The sequence below is a fragment of the Podarcis gaigeae genome, assembly GCF_964106915.1.
Source record: "Podarcis gaigeae genome assembly, chromosome: 7".
Classification (NCBI taxonomy): Eukaryota; Metazoa; Chordata; class Lepidosauria; order Squamata; family Lacertidae; genus Podarcis; species Podarcis gaigeae.
In genome coordinates, this window is record NC_139683.1 from 6,362,691 (window position 1) to 6,379,966 (window position 17,276).

The following is a 17,276-nucleotide window of genomic DNA, read 5'->3' on the forward strand; positions in this document are numbered from 1 at the left end:
CAGACGCTTGGACTCGCGACAGACTTCGCAAATGCTGCTCCCAATTTTCCTGGGTGGGAACTCCCAAGAGGAGCGGGGTGGGTCCTCAGCAGGTCAGTTGGACATTGTAGAGTTGGAAAGGGACCTGAGGATCATCTAGTCCAACCCCCTGTAATATAGGGTGAGATCCTATCTGCCCACAGACTGTCTCACCAGAGTGGTGCATGCTCTGGTTATCTCCTGCTTGGACTACTGCAATGCGCTCTACTTGGGGCTACCTTTGAAGGTGACCCAGAAACTACAACTAGTCCAGAATGCGGCAGCTAGACTGGTGACTGGGAGCGGCCGCTGAGACCTACATTGGCTCCCAGTACGTTTCCGAGCACAATTCAAAGTGTTGGTGCGGACCTTTAAAGCCCTAAATGGCCTTTGTCCAGTATATCTGAAGGAGCGTCCCCACCCCCATCGTTCTACCCGGACACTGAGGTCCAGCGCCAAGGGCCTTCTGATGGTTCCCTCACTGCGAGAAGCCAGGTTACAGGGAACCAGGCAGACGGCCTTCTCGGTAGTGGCACCCACCCTGTGGAACGCCATCCCATTAGATGTCAAAGAGAACAACAACTACCAGACTTTTAGAAGACATCTGAAGGCAACCCTCTTTAGGGAAGCTTTTAATGTTTGATGTATTACGGTATTTTAATATTTTGTTGGAAGCCGCCCAGAGTGGCTGGGGAAGCCCAGCCAGATGGGCAGGGTATAAATAGTAAGTTGTTGTTGTTGTTGTTGTTGTTGTTGTTGTTGTTGTTGTTGTTGTTGTTATATGCAGCTGTCCCATGCGGGTATCGAACCTGCAACCTGGGCCTTATCAGCACCATGCTCTGACCAACTGAGCTACCCAGGAGAAGGAGCTTCCTTGTGATAGCTGGGAACTTTGGCCTTAAAAGTCGGACTCCCTGAAGTCCTTTTTCTCCATCCAAGATGGTTCTCGTGCAAGATCCCTGTCCCTGCAAACCTTATCACGAAAAGAATATTGAATGTGCCGTGTGACCGAGACTCGTGCTAGCAATTTCCTGTGAACAGCCAACTCCTCAGATCCCACTATTGTTGCCCAGTCAGTCATTGGGGCTTTTTTTTTTTGTGTGCTATGTGTCTGGAGGGGGGGGGGGAGAGAACAAACAAAACTTATTTACTGTAGGCTCCGTGTCCTGTTTGTTTGTAGCTGGCTGGGAAATGCCATTTTTCCAGAGTCTCAGCAGGAGCAGCGGCCGCAAACAAACGAAATTGTTTTCTATTGATTTGTGGGGGCACGTCACAGCTTTGTGCAAAAGGCAGGTTGTTCTTTTTTTTAAAAAAAAAAAAGTTACAATCAACTTTGCTTATCAGGGGCGCTTTTGGGTGACCTCTTTTCCCAGACTGTTTTGCAGCACTTCCTCAATAACTTCCAGGAGAGGTGTATCATTCCCACCCGCTCCGGAGGTCAACAGAAACAAATGGGGGGGGGGGGGAGATAAGCATTACTCAGCCTAGTCCCTGATAATGAGCGCTGCTAAATCATTTTGTTCTCTTTTCCAGTTATCCCATTGGAATAAACATGGCAGAAGAGACCTGCTGGGATGCAGTTCTTTGAGTTATAGAATCACAGAATTGTTGTGAAGGGACCCTGAAGGTTATCTACTCCAACCCCCAGCAACGCAGGGATATTTTGCCCAGTTTGGGGCTCAAACCCACAGCCCTGAGATTGAGTCTCATGCTGTACCGTCTGAGCCATAAAGGGCCTGTCGGTTGTTTTCGTAGGAGTGTGTTTGCCAATCCCACCCTCCCCTGCTTCCCATCATGTCCGCTGAGCATGCTCAGTCCTCACGGGGCTGTTTTAGGTGGGCTCCCATTTTACAGCCTCCCTCCCCAAGTTATTTTATACTTCTGTGAAAATTTGCAGGTTCCCCCTGCAGACTGGCTGATGCCTCCCCACTCTGCGGGCACAGTGCCATTCTCGCTGCCTTGTTGGCATCCGTCTGTCTTGAGAGACAATGGAGTGCGTCTCCGGGGGTGAAGTCAAACCGCTGCATTAGCTGCGCCAAACTGACCTCCTCGGGACGCAAGCCTGGGCAGCGTGGATGGAGGTCTTGGGCTGGGGGGGGGCACATCTTTAAAGTTAAAGGTTACAAATATTATGCCTGAATGTCAACTTGACAGCTCAAGGAAGTTACCTAGTTTAAAAATAATATAAGATCAACTCCTTTGCCAGTTTCCTCCATTCCAAAGCTATTTTCCCCTTGAAAGGGACCCCATGAAGTTCCCAGAGGTGACAATTGCTTGCCCATCCTCAGGGTTCAAAATTCTTCTTTGAACCTGTTGCGCAATAAACTTTGGTCTACAGCTATTTTCTCTGGTTGGTGGCTGAGCTGCTTCCTTTATTCCGCAGGGACCCACGGGCTCTGCCTGACGAGCTGGGGGACTGAGCAGCCTCACACCTAGATTTTTCTGTAACACTGCTGTTGTGGTCCAAAGGAAAGCAGAGAAATACGTTTGGCACCAGCTTGACTGCAGGATTTGCGTACAAGGCGCCATCCAACTGTCTTGGGGACTCCAGATCTGTGCAGGGCTTACTCCTTAGGCTGTTCTACTCATAAAGATGTCCCCCGTGAGGCAGCGGAGGTTTAGGATCAGAGTTTTCTTCCTCCTAGATAGGCCATCTTCCCAGGTCGACGAGCCCCATCCATCCTTCCCTTCCCTCTACATCACATGCAGAAACCACTTTCTTGACCATGGGACCCACTATTGCTCTCTTCCGCTCAGTCTGCTGGAGCCAGTCTTTGCATGCAGAGGAAGTCCCTAGCTCACAGAGAGTTTGAGACCTAGTGACTACCCTCACCTGGTTTAGCCAGCCAGTCGAAGCTGTGGTGCGGCTGCTGTCACATGCTGGCATCTTCTAGGAGCCACAGGTGAGAGGTGAGTGCAGGATGGGGTCGAAAGGTGCACAAACTACCCCAGAAGGAGCACAGTATGTTCCCCATTAGAGGTGCTACCCCCTCCCCTAATACCCCATACTCTTGCTGTATAAAAGGTAAAGGGACCCCTGACCATTAGGTCCAGTCGTGGCCAACTCTGGGGTTGCGACGCTCATCTTGCTTTATTGTGCCGAGGGAGCCGGCGTACAGCTTCCGGGTCATGTGGCGAACCAGAGGAGTGCACAGAAACACTGTTTATCTTCCCGCCGGAGTGGTACCTATTTATCTACTTGCACTTTGACATGCTTTCAAACTGCTGGGTGGGCAGGAGCAGGGACCAAGCAATGGGAGCTTACTGTATAAGCACGAGCAATTAGTGTACATATACAAGGGGGATCTGCAACAGAATGTTGCCTTATGGGGCGCTCGTGTTTACTGTTCCACTGTGTCAACTGTACTTTCCTTCCTACCCCCAAAATAGGGAGAGTGGTCATTTCTTGAGGGCAGCCAAAGTACAGGGTGTTCCCAGATAGCGCTTTGAGAGGAGCATGATTTCTTTTCCTTCTGTGTTGATCATCATTTCTTACTTTGAAACCGAGAGCTTGAAGGGTAGAGGTTGGTTTGGGCTCCTCGGGATTTCATCGAGGCCTTCCGGGGTCGCACCACAAATCCTGTGAGCGTAGCCTGACCTGCGAAGATCCATATGGAACCCCTCAAGCCTTCAGGCGGGTTTAAGGTGCCAAGAGGCATGGCAAGCCCAAGTAACTCCTTGCCAAGACGCCTGATTTTAAATCACTGCAAGTAGCACGGTGTGGGCAACGGGAAAACATGGTGTTCCCAGCCCTCCTTTGGCTTACGACTCTTCAAAGCCCTGCAGCGCTCGGTCTCCAAAACAAGAGCGTATTCCTACCGGCAGCTGAAAGAACATTTAGAGTGGGTTTTAATTTTGTGCTTGGTCAGCTCGGATCAGATTAAGAGCCGCTCTACAAGCTAAGGGTGTGTTGAGTCCCTTTCTCTTAGTTGTCGATGGCGAATTCAGAGACAGAGCCCTCCTTTATGCTGCTGTACCTGGATCTAAATTCCTGGCTGTGTTTTGTTCCATGTCAGATGAGGCGATAGGGTCAGAAACAAGCAGCATTTTCACAATGCTTAGCTCCTGAAATCCTCCTTCTCTCCCCCCCCCTTTCTTTTTGCTGTGCTGCTTGACTGAGATCTGAGTTGTACTTACGATGTACTAAAAAGGCTCCCCAAATTAGTTTTGTTTTCACTGCCTATGGGTTTGTTGCGCTTGTATTTTGTCTCTGGCGCATTGCATGCCTCTCCTGGATTTAGACTTGGAAATTTATGCCCACACGGGAGTTCCTTGCCCCTAGCCCAAATGTATTGCACTCAGGTGGTCTTGTGGTGTGCCACCAGCATTAATTCCTAAACAGCCCCCTAATAGGTTGTGGTGAATTAATAGAAGGCTGCTTTGTGGCTAGAGCACACCTGTCCCATCCCCTGGGGACATGGTATCAGCATCCGCCGAATTAATGTCCTTAGCCATGCGCCACTCATTTTCTATTCAGCCCCTGCTGGCAGCAGGGAAGTCTGCCATAGCTCTCTGTGGTTAGATCACTTGGTCACTCCCATACAGGGGTGCAGCAGCAGTGCCCTCCCTCAGAGGAAGCTGCCTGTTGCATCTCTGTAGGAGTCCCTGCTCCAGTCAAGGGACTTCCTTAGCTCTTGCAGAAAGAAACACAGTTGATTGAGTCCTTAATCTTGCACTGTTTTGGGGGGTGGAAAGAAACCATGTTCCAACTTTAATAAAGGGTAAAAATAGAATGTGCCTCGTCTATCAGGAGTGCGGGAAACCACTGTACAAACTTGCCTGTATTTGATAGTATAGTTAATATAGTTTGATAGTATAGTTAATGTTGTCATCAGTGTTGATACTAAAGCCATAGGGGAGCCAGAACTGTTTCTGTGTTCACTTTGGGATTCTGCAACTAGTATGAATTAAACAAAGCAGGCAGTGTGCATCCAGTTTTGAATTTGGGAAGAATTGTTTGTTTTAAACTGAGCCTAGGGTGGTGGAAGGGACGCATGTGGCGCTGTGGTCTAAACCACAGAGCCTAGGGCTCGTCGATCCGAAGGTTGGCGGTTCGAATCCCTGCAACAGGGTGAGCTCCCGTTGCTCGGTCCCTGCTCCTGCCCACCTAGCAGTTCGAAAGCATGTCAAACTGCAAGTAGATAAATAGGTACCACTCCTGCGCAAAGATAAACGGCATTTCCATGCGCTGCTCTGGTTCACCAGAAGCGGCTTAGTCATGCTGGCTACATGACCCGGAAGCTGTCTGCAGACAAACGCCAGCTCCCTCGGCCTATAGAGCAAGTTGAGCGCGCAACCCCAGAGTCAGCCATGACTGGACCTAATGGTCAAGGGTACCTTTAGGGTGGTGGAAGGAAAGGAGTGAACTGGAAACCAAGATATAATGGGTGGTTTCTAGATTATGGAAAGGTGTGTTGGACTTCTTGAGGGGTGGGTGTTGGGAGAGAGAATACCTGTGGGAGCCCATGAAGCGGGCAGACTGGGATTGCCGCCTCTCTCATAACCGCTGCCTCAAAGACAACAGACGAGTCTCATTGCTTCCCATACGCCTGTGAGCTTTCCCTCTGGTGGCATCTAGAATCTTGCTCTTCCTTTCAAACAGAAACCCACAGTGCTTGGTGGGTGCAGGGAACCTTTGACTTTCCGGGTGCTGCTGAACTACAACTCCCATCAGCTGCAGTTATGATGGCCCGTTGTCAGGGTTGATGGGAGGTGCAGCTTAGCAAACACCTCGGGGCAACAGGTCTCCCTATACACAATACTCAGACCCATGCATTCACTGCTAAATTCTATGCTGTATTTCACAACTGCAGCCATAATAAGTATTTCAGTGAAAGCGCCGGATGGGTTTCTGCAGGTGGGTGCCTTTCCCTTGTTTATACGCCACACAGTGAACGTCCAGCAACCTTAAAAAAATATTGTGTACTAGTCAGGTTTGTCCTTTCTTTCCTTCTGCCAGCTACAGTTTTGACAGGCTTATTAAAACAGGCTGTACCAATTTAGGAATGCAGACGTCAACAAGCCTGTTTGAAGGAGAGGTTTTCCAGTCAGCAAACAGCATAGCTGGTGAAGTTGCTGTTGGCATAAAACAGCTCACCCGAAATATATCTTTTTCTTTTTAATCCATCCCTTGTTGCCCCTTGTCTTCTTTCTATCCTCTCAGGTTGTAAATGCAAATTAAGATTAATCTTGTGATTATGATTATTATTGATGCAGAAGCTCACACTACCATGCTGGAATTTGCAGCTTGCGAAGGCGAGATACAAATTCCTGAGTTAAATAAACCTAAATGCCGCCACCTTGTTTTGCTTGGCCTTGGCTTTCGGCATCAAAATCTCAGCTACATCTTTTAAAAACAAGTTTCCACTCCTTATATTTAGGTTGAACATTAATTGGATTGTTTTAAAGGTAACCTTAGATGCATGTTAAATGTTTCTGTTCAAACGCTACAGGGATTTTTGGAAAGCCCGGCGTATAACCTCACAAAGCAAGTCTGCAGGAAGATTAAGATCTGTCCGTGCTTTAAATAACAGCCCTTTTAGTCTCGCCTAAACAGCCGCTTCAGCTTTTCAGAACACAGATTGCGTAATCCCGATGGCAAATACAGAGTAGTAACCTTAAATGCATGTTGATCATGTTTGCAAGGTCAAATCCTAGGCACAGCCTGGCCATGTGTCTTTGGAAAGCGGATGTTTTTTACCGCAGTGGGGTTTTAAAGATTGGCCTTGGTTGCCCAGTTGCTAATTGGGATCTCTCAGATGATTATTTGAAGTGGCGAACAAAAACATGGTTGTATATTTGGGGAAGAGATCGCCTTTTTTAAAGCAGCCTCTTCTGTCATGTTATTCTGACACTGGCACCATCTACAGGCTCCAAGTTAGCATTACACGTACTAAATAATCTCTTCAATATACAGTGTTATCTTTTCCCAGATACTCAAAAGGTGGCATTTCACAGCCAGTAAAACAGCAAACCCAGCATATAAATGTCTCTTCGTTGGGCTTCATAAACGGCGGAGGAATCCACCGTCTTGTTGCTCTCTCCCTACTTAATGGAACAGTGAAAAATTAACAAGGGGCTGTTCCGCTCAGGTTTCGGCTTTCTTTGGCAGAGAGTTAAAGCACGCGGGTGGCGCTGTGGGTTAAACCACAGAGCCTAGGACTTGCCGAACAGAAGGTCAGCTGTTCGAATCCCTGCAACAGGGTGAGCTCCCGTTGCTCGGTCCCTGCTCCTGCCAACCTAGCAGTTCGAAAGCACATCAAAGTGCAAGTAGATAGATAGGTACCGCTCCGGCGGGAAGGTAAACGGTGTTTCCATGCGCTGCTCTGGTTCGCCAGAAGTGGCTTAGTGATGCTGGCCACATGACCCGGAAGCTGAACGCCGGCTCCCTCGGCCAATAAAGCGAGATGAGTGCCGCAACCCCAGAGTCGTCCACGACTGGACCTAATGGTCAGGGGTCCCTTTACCTTTAAGATATGCTGTATTTGCAAATATGCAAGGAGAGTGTGAGTGGAGGCAAGCAGGTAGAAAACGCACTACCCCACATCCATAGAAACATAGGAAGGGGCCTTATCCTTGGTCCATCTAGCTCCGCTCTACACTGAGTGGCAGCTGTTTTTCTGGGGTTTCAAGCAAGAGTCTGGTCCCAGGCCTACCTGCGGGTACTGGGGGCTGAACCTGGAAGCTTCTACCTGCAAGGCAAATGCTCTACTGGTGCTCCACCTCTTTAGGGAGAAGATTTATCAACAGTGGGTGAACTATTTAGAGTAAGAGTAATAAAAAGAAATTGTTATTTAGGGGAATTGAATTTAATTCTAAATCATATTCCAGATACATGGGAGATTTCAAGGGGTCCAAAAAAATGGATGTACCACGCTATATTATGTACCACGCTATATTAGAAGCAAAAAAAACCCTTGTTTTGATGAATTGGAAGAGCCGCAGAAAGATTCCATTGAGCACATGGATTGATAATATGGACAGATTAGCTGCATGTGAACGAATTGCATGTCAACGCAAATTAAGAATGGATAAATATGAAGAAATATGGAATGAATATTTAAGCCATAAGGCGGATAGTGGTAGGAAGTGGGGGGAGGAGAGACAGGTGGGAACATATTGTTAAAAGGGTGCAGTCATAGGTATATCAGTGTATTTAAATCTGAATAGTCAAATTGTGTTATTGTTATTATGGTTTTTGTTGTAGGGTCTTTTGCAGTTGTTGTTTGTATCGGAAAAATGATTTAATAATTATTATTATTTTAAGTGTTGAAAACATTTGGAAGAACTTTCCAAGAGTAAGAGCTATTTGGCATTGGGACAGACTCCCACGAGAGGTGATGGACTCTCCTTCCTGGGAGGTTTTTAAACAGAGGTTGGGTGGCCATCTGTCGTGGATGCTTCAGCTGAGGTTCCTGCACCACAGAGGGTTGGACTAGATGACCCTTGGTGTCCCTAGCAACTCTAAGATACTGCGATTCTGTGATTCTAACTCTGCATTGGCGGCGCGCATACAAGCGGCATACGATGCTGTTAACCTCTTAGAACTGCTGATCCCTCAAAGATTATTTCTTTCCAAATGTTCCCCATCCTTAGCTGTTGCATTCCCTTGTTCCATTAATGTTTAGTTACATTTATTTAGCACGGATTTCCACATTTGATCCGTACGTTTACATCCTTATTTCCAAGTGGGGTCATGGGTGTACAAGGCGTAAACCATGGTTTCATATCCTGGCTTATTCACTACTTACAAACTGCAGTTCCCTGAGGTGGGATGCAACGGGGAACTGTGGTTTGTTTAAAAGCAGAAGTGGGTGCTTGTCATCTCCTTCTCATGGACCCAAAAGGAGAGTGCAAGCCCAAGGGTCATTCAGCCATAATCTTGTAACAGGAAACCATGGTTTCCTGTTGCATCTGAACCAGGCCAGCGTTTGCTTGGTTGACTGCATTTCTTAAACCTACAACAGCATTGGCTAGCCTGGGGGTCCTGTGTTGAGCTGAAGATGTTTGCTTTCCAAAATGTAACCAATAACCCTCTTGAATTCTCTGTCTTTTAGGTCTTCCTGAACAGTACTACAGCCTCACTTGGTTCCTCAGCCCAATCCTGGGCTTGATCTTCACTCCTCTAATAGGTTCAGCTAGTGACCGCTGTACTCTCAGCTGGGGCCGCCGGCGGCCTTTTATCCTTGCCCTCTGCATTGGTGTTCTCTTTGGAGTTGCCCTTTTCCTGAACGGCTCCATTATAGGTAAATCAGGGGATATTCTTGGGTCACTGTGCTGTCTGCTCAAACAAGCAGCAAAGGACCACACTCCGCAGCCAGCTAAAAAAGCATTAATTGCGGAGACGCTGTGGGATTTTGCTACCAAGCGCCTGAATTCTGTGACTGGAACAAGCTGCGGAAAGTAAAGTTGTCTTAATTTGCTTGGGTGGTATCCAGCATTAGTCCTACTTACTCAGGCTTGTTAATTTCAGTGCCTTGGCCTCTGTTTCTTCTCATCAAAAGCAACTGCCGGGCTTATCGTGACGGCTTGCGGTGGCTACATTTGCAAGCTCACCTTCCCACCAATTCAGTGGTTACCAGCAAAATCCTAGCAGGTCTGAAACGACTGCAGCTCTTGGCATGGGAAAACTGTAGGAACCTGTTCACAGGGAAATGTTTCCTGTTGTGCTCTGATTTCCCTTTAATGCATATCTGGCAAACATATCCTGTTTCCAGCATTATTTGAAAAGGGGGGGGGGGAGAAGGACAAAAAGATTGTTTCGCTTTTTCTTGTTCTGTTCTTAGGCTGAGGGGGGGAGAGAGGGGGCAGAACACGGCAAGATCTAAAAATTGTTTATCAAATGACTAAAAGGGGGAAGAATAACTCTTTCCTTCATCCCCGTTGGCGCTGTTAGAGCAACACTCTGGGGAAACAATAGAAGCTGGGAATTTACCTTCCTTGGGGATTCAGCCTGAGGCGAACTCCGTTGGCAACTCTTTACGTTTGCTGGGTATTAGCCAAGGTGGTGCAGTGGTTAAGAGCGCAGGGCTAGGACCTGAGAGTTGTTGTTGTTTAGTCGTTTAGTCGTGTCCGACTCTTCGTGACCCCATAGGTCAAAGCACACCAGGCACTCCTGTCTTCCACTGCCTCCCACAGTTTGGTCAAACTCATGCTGGTAGCTTTGAGAACACTGTCCCACCATCTCATCCTCTGTCGTCCCCTTCTCCTTGTGCCCTCCATCTTTCCCAACTTCAGGGTCTTTTCCAGGGAGTCTTCTCTTCTCCTGAGCTGGCCAAAGTATTGGAGCCTCAGCTTCACGATCTGTCCATGTTTAATTTTCTCAAATCCCCATTCAGCCATGAAGCTCACTGGCTGCGCTTGAGCCAGTCACACACTCTAAGCCTAAATTAGTAGTAGTAGTAGTAGTAGTAGTAGTAGTAGTAGTAGTAGTATACCACCCTTCATTTGTAGATCTCAGGGTGGTTCGCAGGATAATAATGCAAGATAAAAACACAAATAATACAATAAAAACAATAACTAAACAAAACAGTACACACACACACCCCAGCTTGTTGTGAGGATAAAAGTGGGAGGCAGAAAACCCTGTACTGGAGCTCCTTGGAGGAAAAGCAGAATATAAGAAGGCTGATCGCTGAAGAATTGATGCTTTTGAATTCTGGTGCTGGAGGAGACGCTTGAGAGTCCCATGGACTGCAAGAAAATCAAACCCATCTATTCTGGAGGAAATCGGCCCTGAGTGCTCACTGGAAGGACAGATCCTGAAGCTGAGGCTCCAATACTTTGGCCACCTCATGAGAAGAGAAGACTCCCTGGGAAAGACCCTGATGTTGGGAAAGATGGAGGGCACAAGGAGAAGGGGACGACAGGGAACGAGATGGTTGGACAGTGTTCTCGAAGCTACCAGCATGAGTTTAACCAAACTGCGGGAGGCAGTGGAAGACAGGAGTGCCTGGCGTGCTCTGGTCCATGGGGTCATGAAGAGTCGGACATGACTAAACGGCTAAACAACAACAACAATTTTAAAAAATGGAAAACAATTAGTTTCCCCCGCTTCTGTGCCATTCTCATCTCAAGGATGGGAGCAGCATCGAGTGTTCACACTTTGTAAAATAGGCTCCCAAAGCTTATGGAAAAGGAGTGTGTTGGAACTTACGAAGCTGTCCTCTGCAGGGAAAGGCTGTCTCTCTGCACTGATCTAGGGTCTTTCCCAGCCCTGCCCGGAGAAGTCAGGTATTGCACCTCGCAGCTTCTGAATCCAGAGCTCACAGCCTCTCTCCCCTTCTTGACTTGAAGCACTTCCTCCCGCTCTGAACTTAGAAAGCCTGCAAGCTCTGATCTCTCTGAGGTGGTTCAGCCCATGAACATTCAATCTGCCCCACTAGAACATTCAGGGCTTTGCCTGCAATTGAGCACAAGCAACACGTGTGTTTTAAAAGCCCCCCTCTCCCCCCAGCAAATGCTTCAAATCTTGGCAGCTCTGGGGTTTTTTAAAAGAGTACATTCCTCACTCTGTGGTGTGGCTGTAGCCAAGCACATTTCATTACTTCCTCCTTTTTCTGTTTGGGGTTTTTTCCCCCCACACACCTCCCGCATGTTGCGTAATAAAATTTTCGAACACCACCTTAACCTGGGCTGACCTTCTCGGTCTGACAAGGGAAGAAGCAGGTAACCGAGAGCTCCCAAGGCAATATTAAAATGTACTCATCAGAAACACATTGTGTTGTTGTTGTTGTTGTTGTTGTTATTATTATTATTATTATTATTATTATTATTATTATTATTATTAATACCCTGCCCATCTGGCTAGGCTTCCCCAACCACTCTGGGTGGCTTCCAACAAAATATTAAAATACAGTAATGCATCAAACATTAAAAGCTTCCCTAAACACGGCTGTCTTCAGGTGTCTTCTAAAAGTCTGGGAGTTGTTGTTCTCTTTGACATCTGGTGGGAGGGCGTTCCACAGGGTGGGTGCATAGCTGTCAACGTTTCCCTTTTTTTAAGGGAAATTCCCTTATTTCAAATAGGATTCTTCACAAGAAAAGGGAAACGTTGTCAGCTATGGGTGGGTGCCACTACCGAGAAGGCCCTCTGCCTGGTTCCCTGTAACTTAGCTTCTCACAGCAAGGTAACTGCCAGAAGGCCCTTGGCACTGGACCTCATTGTCTGGGCAGAACGATGGTGGTGGGGACGCTCCTTCAGATATACTGGACCGAGGCAAAACAAGCGCTCAAGCCAGCCCTGGCCTAACCCATGCCACAGGGTTGAAATGTCCAGCCAGAGCGGCCAAGGGATAATTCCAGCAGTTCGTCTTGGCAGCTGATCCATTAAGGAGATCCGTTTGTTTCCTTAATAATAAAAAGGACTGTTATTTTGTTCTTGGGTCGGTTCTTTACGGGGAAAAGAATAACGGAGAGAGAGAAAATGCCCTCCTTGTTTTCTTTGCTCTTCTTTCCTGCCAGGCCTGGCCATCGGAGATGTCCCAGACAAGCAGCCCATTGGCATCGTTCTCACTGTGCTGGGGGTGGTGGTCTTGGATTTCTGCGCTGATGCGACGGAGGGGCCGATCCGGGCCTATCTGCTGGACGTGGTGGACAGCGAGGAACAGGACATGGCGCTCAACATCCACGCCTTCTCAGCTGGTATGTGATTCTGTCCTTTTCTGTAAGGAAACCTGCCCCAGTTTCTGTCCCAGGCATCTCCGGGTAGCGCGTGGGAATGTCTCCTGCCTGGAACTCCAAAAAGCTGCTGCCAGCCAGTGTGGGACAGTACAGTGCTAGACTCCATATGGGTCTGATTCCGTATAAGGCAGCTTCCTGTGTCCCTTAAATAATTTTTATTTCAATTTATTCCATAGAAGAGCATACTTAAACTTCCAACAGCGCTTCCCTTTTAAGATTGTACCCTGTTTCCCAAGGTGGCTCAGCTGAGATGACACCAAACCATGGTTAAGGAAAGTCAACTGTCACCAGAGTTCTTTGCGAGGGGTTTGATCAGCCAGCAAAGCAGAGCAAACAAGCTTTGGTTTGAAGGGAACTTGAGAGAAAAATGCTCCTGGCTTTACTGTATGGTTGCACGTTCAAACCACGCTTTGGGTTCCAAACCATGGTCAACCTGAAACCTTGGCTTGTTGAAATGACTGTTTTCGGCTCCATTCATTTGTCCGCAGCTGTGCCAGAAGCAAGGTCTGTCTGGCAAGCTGCAGTTCTCAGCTGAACTAAACAAATTAACTACATCAAAATTTACTGTTACCGGATGCGGAATCTGTGCCCCCATTGTTGATGGATTCCAAAAAGGAAGCCCTTTCTCCTCTTTTATGTAGCAGCCAGATAGGAGGCACTGCTGCCTCGCCCACTTGCGTGGTTCCCAGCCTTTTCACAAAGCCGCCAGTGCATAACTTTTTGCCCATCTCTCCTTCCTTAGGTCTTGGAGGAGCCATTGGCTACATGCTGGGAGGCCTCGACTGGATGCAGACGTTCTTTGGGGTCATCTTCGTCTCTCAGGAGCAAGTCCTCTTCTTCTTTGCCGCCATCATCTTTTCCGTCTCCGTCGTCCTCCACCTTTGCAGCATCGAGGAGGAGCAATACAATCCCCAACAGGACAGGATCGACGACGAGGCCGACACCCTTTCGAGCGTCAAGCTGAGCGGCAGCCTCCCTCCCCTGAGCCGCCTGAACGTCATCAGCGAGGAAGACCAATACAGGAGCTCCATGTACCGGGACGAGGTGCAGTCTGAGCAGGACCTCAACATGGACTTCCTGGACGTGGACATTGTCCGCAGCAAGAGTGACTCTGTCCTTCACATGCCCGATGCCACCTTGGAGATGGAATCCGAGCTGCTTTTCCTCCACGAAATCGAGCCTTCCATCTTCCAGGACTCCTCCTACCCCAACACCCCGCACAGTGCCAGCCAGGAGTACATGAAGTCCAAATTCAACCGCCTGTCTGCTTTCCTCAGGGAGAACGAGAAGGAGGAGGACCTGTTACTTGATAATCACTTGAACGAAGCCAAAGCCCCGAACAGCAACGGCTCCCTACCAAAAGACCTCCTGAACGGGCACGCGAGGATCGGCATGAAGCAGTCGAGCACCTCCAACTCCATGCGCAGGCGCAAGCACATGTTCTACCGGCAGCCTTCCCACACCTTCTCCTACTACGGCAAGATCGGCTCCCACCGCTACCGCTTCCGGCGGGCCAACGCCATCGTGCTGATCAAGTCCTCGCGGAGCATGAACGATATCTACGACATGCAGAAGAGGCAGCGGCAGAGGTGCCGGCACAGGAACCAGAGCGGAACCACCAACTCCAGCGGCGACACCGAGAGCGAGGAAGGCGAGACCGAAACGACCGTCCGGCTCCTGTGGCTGTCCATGCTGAAGATGCCGCAGGAGCTCCTGCGCCTCTGCGTCTGCCACCTCCTGACCTGGTTCTCCATCATCGCCGAAGCCGTGTTCTACACTGACTTCATGGGGCAGGTCATTTTCAACGGCGACCCCAAGGTGAGTCGCAAAGCTTGCCTCCGCCACGTGTTCTGCTTACAGAGTCACTCCTCTGCTCCATAGATATTTAGCATCGCCCTGCAAATTAGCTCAGCCCAAGCAGAGAGCGCTGCAAAGAAATTTCCCAGGTTTGTCAGGGTCCCAGGTTTGTTTCATCATCATTTGCCTTGGCAACCTGGTGGGCAAGGACATTTGAAGTTTGGTTCTTTGTGGCCTGAAACTGTATTGCTTTATGGCCAATTTGGTTTCGGTTTCACTCCTTTTATCGTTCCGAGTTTCTTGAGAATCTTTCTTTGAAACACAGGTTGGGAAAAAGCCAGATGAATAAGCGAAAGTGTAAATCCCGGCCCAATTGTACTGGCTGCCGATTAGTTTCCGGGCCCAATTCAAAGTTCTGGTTTTGACCTGTAAAGCCTTAAATGCCACAGGAGCAGAATATTTCAAGGACCGCCTCTCCCTATAGGAACCAGCCTGGACCCTGCAGTTATCTTCTGAGGCCCTTCTTTGTGTGCCTCCTCCGCAAGAGGTTCAGAGACCAGCGACACGAGAGCAGGCCTTTTCTGCTGTGGCTCCACATTTGTGGAATGCTCACCCCAGGGAGACTCACCTGGCACCTTCATTAGATTTTTAGATTTCACCATGCAAAAATGTTCCTATTCAACCAGGCCTTTGGCTGATTAATATTCTGTGTCCTTTTAATTATATTGGGGAGGGATATTTCTTCTTTCTTGTTTTTATTATCTGTTTTTATGTTCTGAGCTGCCCTGAGATATCTGGATGAAGGGCTGTATGCAAATTAAAAAAAACCAATCAATCAATCTTTGGCTAGGCAGAGAGGTGCGAACATTGACACTTCCATGCTCTTGTTCATAGTGTGTGTGGCCTTTGCTTAAATCTTTATTGCATGGGTAGGCAAACTAAGGCCTGGGGGCCAGATCCGGGCCAGTCGCCTTCTAAATCCGGCCTGCGGACAGTCTGGGAATCAGCATGTTTTTACATGAGTAGAATGTGTCCTTTTATTTAAAATGCATCTCTTGGTTGTTTGTGAGGCCTGCCTGGCGTTTTTACATGAGCAGAACGTCTGCTTTGATTTAAAATGCCTCTCTGGGTTATTTGTGGGGCATAGGAATTTGTTCATTCCCCCCCCCCAAAAAAAAAAAAATATAGTCCAACCCCCAAAAGGTCTGAGGGACAGTGGACTGGCCCCCTGCTGAAAAAGTTTGCTCACCCCTGCTCTATTGCTTCACTGCAGGCCCCTTCGAATTCCACCGAACTGCATGCCTACAATGCTGGCGTTCAGATGGGCTGTTGGGGATTGGTCATCTATGCCGCTACTGCAGCTGTGTGTTCAGGTAAGAGGTTCTGTGCCGGCAGCTGAAAGTCTCTGCACCCCAGACCAGAGAAGCCGTGTGTGGCTGACAGATAAGAGAATCGAGGAAGGGGACTGAGCGGGGGAAGTTAGGAAGGCCCTGGCCATGAAGTGCTTTAATGAGGGAGAGCTGGGCGGCTAATTGCACCCGGAGCGCGGGGCGCTTTTCTCTAATGGCGACATGCTTGGCCTCCTTTTTGCAGCCTTGCTACAGAAATACTTGGACAACTACGACCTCAGCATCCGAGTGATCTACATCCTGGGCACTCTGGGCTTCTCCATTGGCACGGCAGTGATGGCCATGTTCCCCAATGTGTACGTCGCCATGATCATGATCAGCTCCATGGGCATCGTTTCCATGAGTATATCCTACTGCCCCTATGCCCTTCTAGGGCAGTATCACGACATCAAGCAGGTAAGGTGGCCGTGGGCCTGGTGTTGGGGGGCGTGAGTTGAGCAAGAACCATGCGGACGGATGAAATCAGACCCCAGATCCATCCAGCCCAGCCGCTGTCTGCTGCAGCAACTACATTTCCCATCAGGCCCAGCCAGCACAGAGGGGGTTTGATGCTTTGAAAGCATCCCACGGCATACACAGACCTGCAGAGTCAGTCTTTAAGCTCTGGAGAGCCTTCAGGGAATGGGAAGGGAGGGAGACAAGCCCATCAAATCGTAGTTTGCAGCTGGAAAGCCCAGCACTTCAGGCTGCTTTTGGCCCGAGGATTGCCAGTTCCTCATACATATACAGTTCTGCGAGTCTCTTCATCTAGCGGTTTTTTCGTCTTGCGAAGCAAGCCCATTGACGGATTAGCGCTATTAGCGGCTTTTAGCGGCTTATCGGATAAGCGGCTTAGCGGCTTAGAAAAAGGGGGGGAAAGGGGGGGGAACCCGCAGGAACTCGCAAGACATTTTCGTCTTGCGAAGCAAGCCCATAGGAAATTCGTTTTGCGAAGCACCTCCAAAACGGAAAACTCTTTCGTCTAGCGAGTTTTCCGTCTTGCGGGGCACCACTGTACATATACATATACATACATACACACTCACACACAGAGAGACACACAAATATATTCTGTTACACAATTTGAAATACTCATTTTAACATCATTAAAATATCAATGACTTCCGTTCTTCTCCTTCCATGGTTCGTTTTTCGTATCATAGCTTCCTGCGTATTTTACAAAAACTAAACCATTCAATATTCTATCAATACATCCATCAGACCTTATTTACACTGTTGAATTTATCTTAATGCTTCCAACCTTTTCAGGTGTGCACAGTTCCCCCCCCATATGCTAAATAAAAGTTTCCCAATCTTCTCTAAACATATGTTCTTCTTGTTCTCTGCTTCCATATGTTAAATCTGCAAGCTGCGCATATTCCGCTATTCTTC

At 48.4% G+C, this 17,276-nt stretch overlaps 1 protein-coding gene across 4 annotated transcripts in view; it reads left to right on the forward strand.

Annotated features, from left to right (window-relative positions):
* Positions 1–17,276, forward strand: part of SLC45A4 (solute carrier family 45 member 4) — a 90,306-nt gene that overhangs the window by 65,136 nt on the left and 7,894 nt on the right. For all 4 annotated transcript variants that reach the window (XM_083749139.1, XM_083749141.1, XM_083749138.1 and 1 more), the window contains 5 exons: positions 9,075–9,263; positions 12,481–12,660; positions 13,442–14,517; positions 15,770–15,869; positions 16,090–16,301. In XM_083749139.1, coding sequence (XP_083605265.1) covers positions 9,075–9,263; positions 12,481–12,660; positions 13,442–14,517; positions 15,770–15,869; positions 16,090–16,301 — 1,757 coding nt within the window. The remainder of the gene's footprint in view (positions 1–9,074; positions 9,264–12,480; positions 12,661–13,441; positions 14,518–15,769; positions 15,870–16,089; positions 16,302–17,276) is intronic.